The sequence below is a fragment of the Trichosurus vulpecula genome, unplaced genomic scaffold (assembly GCF_011100635.1).
Source record: "Trichosurus vulpecula isolate mTriVul1 unplaced genomic scaffold, mTriVul1.pri scaffold_94_arrow_ctg1, whole genome shotgun sequence".
NCBI classification, from domain to species: domain Eukaryota; kingdom Metazoa; phylum Chordata; class Mammalia; order Diprotodontia; family Phalangeridae; genus Trichosurus; species Trichosurus vulpecula.
Genome location: NW_023494573.1, coordinates 1 through 9382, shown reverse-complemented (window position 1 = coordinate 9382; position 9382 = coordinate 1). Strand labels below are relative to the sequence as shown.

The window sequence follows — 9382 nt, the reverse complement described above, 5'->3', positions numbered from 1 at the left end:
CATCTAGTTCCTTTTACTCCTGTTTGATTTACTTTCAGAGTTGAATTTACTGAATACTTATGGGGCACGCAAAAGAAGCCATTTACTTTCCCATCATCTCAGCTCATTTAAACACTGGCCTCAACCTTCAGTGGAAGAGATCCAAGCAATGTTCTGAACAGGAGACCCAAGAGAACATACGTTCTCATGGAATGGCTCCCTTCCCCTTTCTCAACTCACTCTATGAAAATACAAGTGGGCCCTGCTCAAGGGGGGAAAAATCCAAACTTGTTTTCATTACAAAAGGAAACTTGGCTTGTTTGGGTTTTTGTTTTTAATTCATTTCAGGACTCCTCTAAATAGCAAGTTCTCCTTGCTGTATTTAAAATGGGATTCAATTCACAGGCCGGTTTCCCTAGGACCAGGCCTATTGTGTAAAGCAAGGCACACCTGTGCTCATGACAATCAACCCCTCCCCAGTGGTTACTTTGTCCACGCAGGCTGAATTATTCCATTATTGGGTACAGAGGGGAGACTCCCCTCCCTCCTCCCCGCTAAAACACAAAAAACCCAACATTGTTGTAATGATAAAATCTGACTGCATAGATGTTACTCAGCCACTAAAGCAACCATCTGACCCCAATTTCAGGCCTGTAGGCAGTCCCCAGTGGCTGATACAAATATGAGTTTCAAAATTCAAGTTCACAATTTGCACAGGTGTAGAGGGTCTCTTACTAACAGGGGTTACATAGCTGAGAGTCACATCTGGGCTTACAACCCATATGTTTCCTCTTAAGCATCAATACGTTAGAGATCAAGAATCCACCAAAAAAAAGTTGACATAAAGAAAAAACCCAACCATCTTCCATTTGCATCCCATGTCTCAGCAATTAATTTCCTTTCCCCCTCTTGGGGACCAAAGGACAGTGGGATGTCCACCAATGAGGCTTGCATTGTGGTCCAGAGTCAGGCTTTGGCATGAGTGGTCTTCAGCATCCGCAGAGTAATGACCTGACAGTCCTAGGTTCAAATGTGGAACTTGGAAGGCACTTGCTGGTCTAAGGTAGTGGACCGCTCCTGGCACAAGGAGCCTCAGCAGGCCCGGGGATGCAATTATAAATGCCCCATAGCTTAGAGAAATTCCTTGTAATGAGGGCCAAAAGAATCTGGCCCTCTGGTCTCCCAAAGGGCCTGGCCAGCAGGCCTCATTCTCTAGGAATCCCCACTTGACAGCTTTTTTCATGTAGAATCTTTTCTGCAATGAGGAGTGTCCTCTTCTGGTCCCTCTATGACAGCATCAAGACCTCAGAGTTACCCAAAATCCTCTGCAAAGTCGAGCAGATGACGTCACTCTCCACATGGCACTCAGCGAGAGAAGGAGAAGATACCACGTACTCAAAGCACCAAAGTACGCGATACTGACTACTCTAAGTTGCTGCTTCTTTTCTTTCGGGGAGAGGAAGGGGGATGTAGTTTCTGTGTGTGCATATGTGGATGTGGATGTGTATGTCTGTCTGTGCTTCTGCTTTGATGTTGTTGTTCAGTCATTTCACTTGGAAAAGATAGTAGAGTGGTTTGCCCTTTCCTTCTCTGGCTCATTTTACAGATGAGGGAACTGAGGCAAACAGGATGCAGTGACTTGCCCAGGGTCACACAGCCAGGAAGTGTCTGAGGCCTGATTTGAACTGGGAAAGATGAGTCCTAGGCCAGATTGTCAACTCAGGTCTTCCTGACTCCAAGCCTGGCTCTCTAGCCTCTGCAGCACCACCTAGCTGCTGGTAATAGTTTATCATGAGCCTGCTTACCGTATATAGTTTTTTGGAAACAGAAAAGGTTCAGTCATAGCAGAGACATGCTGACATCTTTCAGCATCAAAACTTTCAAGGTTTGTTGGTCACTACCATACAGCATGGTGAATAGACACTTAGACTTGGAATCAGCAAGGCCTGGCTTCAGTTCCCACATGCCCCTCCATATATGTGTAACCACGGGCAAGTTGCTTACTATGTCTAAGCCTAATTTCCCTCATCTGCAAAGAGGAGGGGTTGTCCTGGGTCATACCTAGAGCTGTGCTCAAAAAGAGCCGTGTTTAGTGGACTTAAGAAAAACCTAGAAAGACTTATATGAACTGATGCTGAGTGAAGTGAGAAGAACCAGGAGAACATTGTACACAGCGACAGCCACAGCGTGTGAGGACTGACTTTGACAGGCTTAGCCTTTCACAGCAATGCAAGGATCTACGACAACTTCAAAGGACTCATGATGGGAAAATGCTGTACATATCCAGAAAAAGAACTATGGGAGTCTGAATGCACATCAAAGCAGATTATTTTCTTTTTCTGTTTTGTTTTGTTTTCTTTCTCATGGTTTCTCCCATTCATTCTAATTCTTCTATACAACATAACTAATGTGAAAATATGTTTAATAGGAATGTAGAGCCTATATCGGATTGCACACCATCTTGGGGAGGGGGAGAGGAGGGAGGGGGAGAAAATTTAAAACTTATGGAAGTGAATGTTGAAAACTAAAAATAAATAAATTTACTTAATAAAAAGGAGTCGTGTTTGTTAAATCATTGCTCTGTATCAGAACTAATTTCTTGGCGCCAAGAATTCGTATAAATCTGCATGTAACATCTGCAAATTCTTCAAGCGATGAACCTGGCATGATAAAGATGCTTTTTTATAAGCCAACATTATGATCCAAACTTTGCGTCTGGCCCAAAAGGGTTAAAGAGGGTCAGTAGGACACCCACGTCGGTGCATGAGACAGTCCTCTGGCCACTTCCAAGGCCAACAGAAATGGTGAAGATGTCTAAAGCCTGGTTTGTTCAAGTAGCCGATTAACTCCTGAGTGTCGTGGCTGAAGAATGACATCTCCATAAAGAGATGTGAAAGAAATCTTGAACCTGATGAAAGCTTCGCTGGGTGTGATACACGAATATACAGATTAAGCATTTGTTCTGATCTTTCAAAAAAACTAGAGGGAAGAATGGGGTTGAGGGGAAGCAATAAAAAGCGATGAAACTAGGAATATCAGAGGCTCCAGTGGAATGTCAACATCCTCAAGACCCATGGTCTTGCTGCGTGGGGGGACAACGAGTGAAGAGAACATCGAATTCATCTCATAAAGTGCAACAGGCAATGGGGATGAAGTAGTTTAGAAGTGCTGAGGAATTGGGGGGGGACACGAAAGGCTGTGAACCAGGACCTAAGGATGTGCCCCCCCCCGCAATAATGCTGCTCCAGCTCCAAATGAACCTTCAGAGAAACATTGGGTTTTTGTTTTGTCTTGTGTTAACACAAAATAGCATGACACAGTCTTAAATGGACAGGACAGCTCAGAATCATTTTTGGCAATTTCCAAAAATCGGACCCACCTTTGAAGGATTCACCAATGTTGACGTGATTCAAAAGAATGTGAAATAATTCCCAAAGAGGAGTCCCCAGACTAGTTGGAATCACAGCTGCATCACCAAAGTAAGTATCTGGCCACCCACGTTGGAAGATGTTGAAGAAGAAAACATTGGCTTGAAAGCAAAAATCCTGGTATAATTGTTTAAAAAGGTATTCTCATTACTTGAAATTGGGAGCACCTGGATTCCAAACCTGCCTCAGATACTTACTAGCAATGTGATACTGAGCAAATCAGTTCACCTCCCCGGGACTCAGTCTCCCCATTGTGAAATGAGTGGATTGACCTCTGCCTCTAAGGTCTCTTTCGTGTCTAAGCCAGTCCCATGAATTTCAGAGTGTGTGTATATTTGCATGTGAATACATGAGTGTATATGTATACGCATGTGTACATGTATGTGTATTTGTGTGCAGGGATATATGTGTCTAGAGAAGAGGAGAAAATTACCACAGGGATCCTAGAAAAGACCATGTGTTCACAGGACCTAGGAGTGAGTCCTCAATGCTACATGCCAGGAAGGGCCAACATATGGTACGGCTGGATGTCTTTCCAAGTACCTATAATTGAAGATTAATTCACCCATACCGTTCCCTCCTATTCTAGAGTGGGCACTCTCTCTGAAGCACTGCATGTAAACAATGTCTCATCTGGATTATCTCAGTTGGACCAAGACAGTGGTTTCTCTGCATTTGTTTGGATGTGGATATGAGAGAAGGACTGTGTAGGAAGTGTCCCCCATCCACCGTTCCTTCCAGTAGACATTTAGAAATGGCAAGTTGTCCTTCAGCTGTACTGATCTCTTATCAGTAGGACATATGCTTTGAGTGGTTCCGTAAGCAGTGTGGACAGGAAGCACTGAGTCATCCATACCCTCCTACTAAGCCCTCCTGGTGCCGAGAGCTATGGTGACCCAAAGGCTGGCCACACTGAAGGGCATAGACTGGGGTCCGGAAAAAAGGAACAGTAATTGGGCTATATAAGGATTCGAGCCATGACTTTGGTCTCATTAGCCCTGGAACATAACCAAATAAATTAACTGGCCTCCATGGCTATGAACCATCAGCTCTCAAGCGACAGACTTTTGACAATAGTTGCCTCCGCAGAGAAGGATTGGTGCGCAGTACCTAACAACTGCTGATTAGTATATGAAATTTAAGACAAGGATACATATATGTAATATGTATATATATAAACATACATGCATATACAGATACATATACATACATATATAGTATACACTTGGACTAGATAATAGACATTCTTAAGACTTCTGAGAGACAGAAGGGGTGGGGAGCAAAGCTATCTGTAGCTGATGGAAGCAGCATCTTTGCATTTGCCTGCTGGGCCTGGGTCTTCCTGGAATTTTCCTCCTTTCTTTTGGTTCCAAGGTGGACCACAGTGGAAAGAAGCCTGCCTTGTAGCATAGGAATCACATTCTCCCTCCAGCTAATAAGAAAAGTCTTATATGATTGGGAAAGTACGGAGGGTCAAGAAAGTCATGGAGGAAATGAATCAGACAACAGTGATTAGAAGTGGACATGTCTGACTGCCTAATCACCTCCGTGGGAGCTGTAGCATTCATTAAACAAGAAAGCGATGTGTCTGGGGTACCCTGGGAGGCTTCCTCCCCTACAGACTGTTTCCTAAGGAAATCGAAGTCCAGGGCACTTTGTCTATGTCTCTGTACCTCAGGAATGGGTTCTGGTAACTAGGGGAAAAGTAGAAATGAAATTGACTAGGAATCCCCCTTCCTCCCTTAGGAACGGAGGGAAGGAGAGCGAATGGAACTGGAAGGGAAAGGAGAGAGAAGAGTCAGGTGAAAGGGAGGCTAGGGGGATGAGGATGAGGAGGGAGAAAAAGGAGGAGGAAGGGAAACAGGGAATGAGGAGGAGAATAACAAATGTGGGCTCTTAGAGGCAGTTTGATTTGGTGGGTAGGGCACCAGACTTGGAGTCCTGGGTTCAAATGACAGCCTAGACACGTACTAGCTGTGTGACCCTGGGCAAGTCACTTCACCACCTGCCTGGGCCTGATTCCCTCTCTGTAAAATAAGGGGGTTGGGGCCAGCTCTAGATGTATGAACCTAGAAGGGGGTCAGACTCAATAACTCCTAAGATTCCCTTCAGGCTTTAAGCCTATGATCCTAGGGTAAGGATTGTTTTTTCTTTTTCTTTGTAATCTTCCGTGCTCAGAACCTAGTAAGTGTTTTGTAAATACCTGTTGATTGTTTGATTAAATGCTGAGGGAAAAGGGAGGATGCAACTCCCCCCCCCACCCCCGCCACTGTGCTGACTCACAGTGGCCAATTCCAGGGAAAGAAATGGCATTGGGCAAGTCAGATCTCTTCTGTGTTCCTCCCACTGGCACACCCCCTCAGCTGCTTGAAGAAGTCTTCAGATGAAGGGAAATGGTGAAAGGATGAGATTATTTCTTCTCTCCTTCCCCCAAACCATCCATCTCTTCCTTGTTAATTTTGAATCCTCCCCAGGCCAGAGTTAGGAAAGGATAGAATATCTTTTTTGGTTTGTTTTTTTGTGCATGGCAATTGGGATTAAGTGACTTGCCCAAGGTCACACAGCTAGTACATGTGTCAAGTGTCTGAGGCTGCATTTGAACTCAGGTCCTCCTGACTCCAGGGCTGGTGCTCTACCCGCTGCGCCACCTAGCTGCCCCAGGATAGAATATCTTTATCTCTATCTTAATCATGCAGGGTTTTTTCTATTTCTAGAAAAAGAAGCTAAGGGGAAAAAAATTAGTAATGCAGATCTCTGTGATCCAATGTATCAAAAGGCAGAAAATAGGAGAATTATAGGGATTTTGAAGCAACACTTCGAGTTTGTACTACATGTAGAAAAAGAGGGAGTCTCTCATTCCCTCTATCACTGAGTTGGGATTCTCAGGGCTGGTCTTTACAGGGTGCTTTGAGATCTCTCATTCTATCACTGAGTTGGGTTTCTCAGGGCTGGTCTTTACAAGGTGCTTTGAGATCTCTCATTCTCTCTGTCACTGAGTTGGGATTCTGAGGGCTGGTCTTTACAAGGTGCTTTGAGATCTCTCATTCCCTCTATCACTGAGTTGGGATTCTGAGGGCTGGTCTTTACGAGGTGTTTTGAGATCTCTCATTCTCTTTGTCACTGAGTTGGGATTCTGAGGGCTGGTCTTTACAAGGTGCTTTGAGATCTCTCATTCTCTCTGTCACTGAGTTGAGATTCTGAGGGCTGGTTTTTACAAGGTGCTTTGAGATCTCTCATTCTCTCTGTCACTGAGTTGGGATTCTGAGGGCTGGTCTTTACAAGGTGCTTTGAGATTTCTCATTCTCTCTGTCACTGAGCTAGGATTCTGAGGGCTGGTCTCTACAAGATGCTTTGAGATCTCAAAACACCAAATGATAGGATTTTGGACCTAGAGTAAGAAGGGGCCTTAGACATCATCTAAACTAAGTCCCTCATTTACAGAAGGGGAAATTGAGGCCCAGGGAAACCGAGTGACTTGCCCAAGGTCACAAAGGTGGTATCAGAGACTGGATTTGAACCCAACTTCTCTAGTTCCAGAGTCAGTAATCATTCCAGAAACTTCACAAATACATCAACAAGCATTTATTAAACATTTCAGAAACAAGTCTTCTGGAATTTCTCTGGGAGTATTTTTTCATCTTACAAGGTTTTGTTTGTCAGACAGCCATCAAGGAGAATCTTCAAGCACCCGTGGAACTATGGGCTACAAGGTCCAGGACACTGGTGGGCAGACTGAAGCCTGGATAAGCTAACAATGGCAACTATGAGAAAAAGACATCAGAAGACAAGGTGATCCATCCCTTTGAGTGAAGGGCAAGAGAACCTATCCCAACGGGCCTGGAAACATTCCAATGACTCACAAGGAGAAGGAAAGAAAAGAACCATGAAATCGGGAAAGGTTAAGAACCATGGAAGAGGGAGAGAGGCAGAAATAATAGCACGAATATGCCCCTCGCACCCCAGGATGGCCTAAGCTATGTGTTCCAAGCCAAGAGTAGGTATACTTTGGCCCCAACCTCTGGAGTATTCTGGCTGGTTAGCTTGGCCATCAGAGCCCCATCGGCTTAAGGCGTTGCTACGGTGGGGCGGACACCAGATAGGTCAATCTGGTCCCCTGGAGGGGGATCCTCATTGGCCTTGGGTATCCCCAAACTGGCATCCCAGAAAGGGTAAGATTCCCTCCAGGTACGTCTAAAAGTGGACGAGATGGTGGGATGCTCACGGTTACGGTTTAGCACCCTCCGCCACCAAGAACGCAGAACCAACTTGAGCTCATCACGGAAACTTTTGTTGAGCCAATAGTAGATAAAGGGGTTGTAGCAAGAACTACTCATGGCAAACCAGTGGAAAGCATAATAGATAGCCTCATGGGTATAGATGACCTTGCAGGACAGGAGCACTTCATAGAAATGGAGGGGGAGCCAGCAGATGGAAAAGATTACTACCACCATGATCAGCATCTTCAGGGTCATCTTCTTCTTCTCTTGGTGGTTGATGGTTTGCTCTGATGCCGTATCTTGGATGGAATTCCGCAGCCATAGCTTCTTGGCCATCAGTGAGTAACTGATCAAAATCGCCACCAGGGGCAGGATGTACATGAAAACGAAGGTAATCACGTCCACGTACTTCCTGATGCCCTCAGAAGGGTGTGGGAAGCTGGGGAGGCAGACCATCCTGTTGGTTCTGTTCCTGTTGTGCCAGAGATGACAGAGACATGGAATCAGAGGCATGGAAATCAGACTGGATTTAGAGGCAGAGAACCTACTTTGAATCCCACCTCAAATTACTCAGGTACTCCCTTTCCTCTTAGCACATTCCTGGCACATCACAAGATGTGCTTGGTAATTAGCATGGCCTTAGTAAAATGAGTGTTTGTAAATGATGTCTAAGAACCCTTGCAGCTATGAATCATATGATCCTACACCGTGTAACAGTAATATCTACTTGGCTTTCTCCCAAGAGTCATATCGAGCTAAATGAAGTGGTAGAATCACAAGAGGAAACATCCTAGAATGTCGGAGGCCACTGATTCCAACCTCAGCATCCTCCACAATATTCCCAACAAGGGATCATTCAGCCTCTGCTTGAAGGTTTCCAGTGATGAAGAACTCACTACCTCACAGTGTTGGAAATTTTTGAGTTATTAGGAAGTTGGGGGGAGGAGCCTAAATCTGAATCTCTATGACTCCCCGCCCCTTGCTCTTAGCTCCATAGTCTAAAGCAGAGGTGGGGAAACCTGCGGCTTTGAGACCATTTGTGGCCCTCTAGGTCCTCAAGTGTGGCCCTTGGACCGAATCCAAACTTCGCAGAACAAAACCTTTAGGATTCAGTCAAAGGGCCGCACTTGAGGACCTAGAGGGCAAGGATTTGTTCTGTGAAGTTTGGATTCAGTCCAAGGGCTACACTTGAGAACCTAGAGGGCTACACGTAGCCTCGAGGCTGCAGGTTCCCCATCCCCAAAGTGAAATATAACAGGTGTATTCCCTCTTCCATATGACAGCCTTTCAAATACTTGAAGTCTTTCTTAAGTGTTTTCTTCTCCAGACTATATATCCCCACTTCATGCAACCAATCCTTATATAGCGTGCTCTCCAATGCCATCCCCATCCCAGTCCCTTTCTTCTAGATCAGGAGGTCTAAGCCGGGGTCCACAAATTTTTTAATACTTTGATAACTTTTGTTGTTCAGTTATGTCCACCTCTTCATGACCCCATTTGGGGTTTTCTTGGCAAAGACACTGGAGTGGTTTGCCATTTCCTTCTCCAGCTCATTTTACAGATGAGGAAACTGAGGCAAACAGGGTTAAGTGACTTGCTCATGGTCACACAGCTAGGAAGTGTTTGAGGTCAAATTTAAACTCGGGTCTTCCTGAATCTAGGCTCGGTGCCCTATCCACTGCACCACCTCTACTTCCCGTTCTGATCATTTTATTTCAATATAATTGGTTTTCTTGGTAATCCTATGCATTTTATTTT

The 9382-nt window shown here is 45.0% G+C and overlaps 1 protein-coding gene across 1 annotated transcript; it reads right to left on the bottom strand.

Moving 5' to 3' along the window:
• Positions 1 to 7471: 7471 nt before the first annotated feature.
• Positions 7472 to 8096, bottom strand: LOC118833394 (probable G-protein coupled receptor 83; the record flags this gene model as incomplete). The annotated part of the gene is made up of 1 exon (XM_036740749.1): positions 7472 to 8096. A coding segment is annotated over one exon (625 nt), but the record flags the coding sequence as incomplete, so codon positions are not given.
• Positions 8097 to 9382: the final 1286 nt, after the last annotated feature.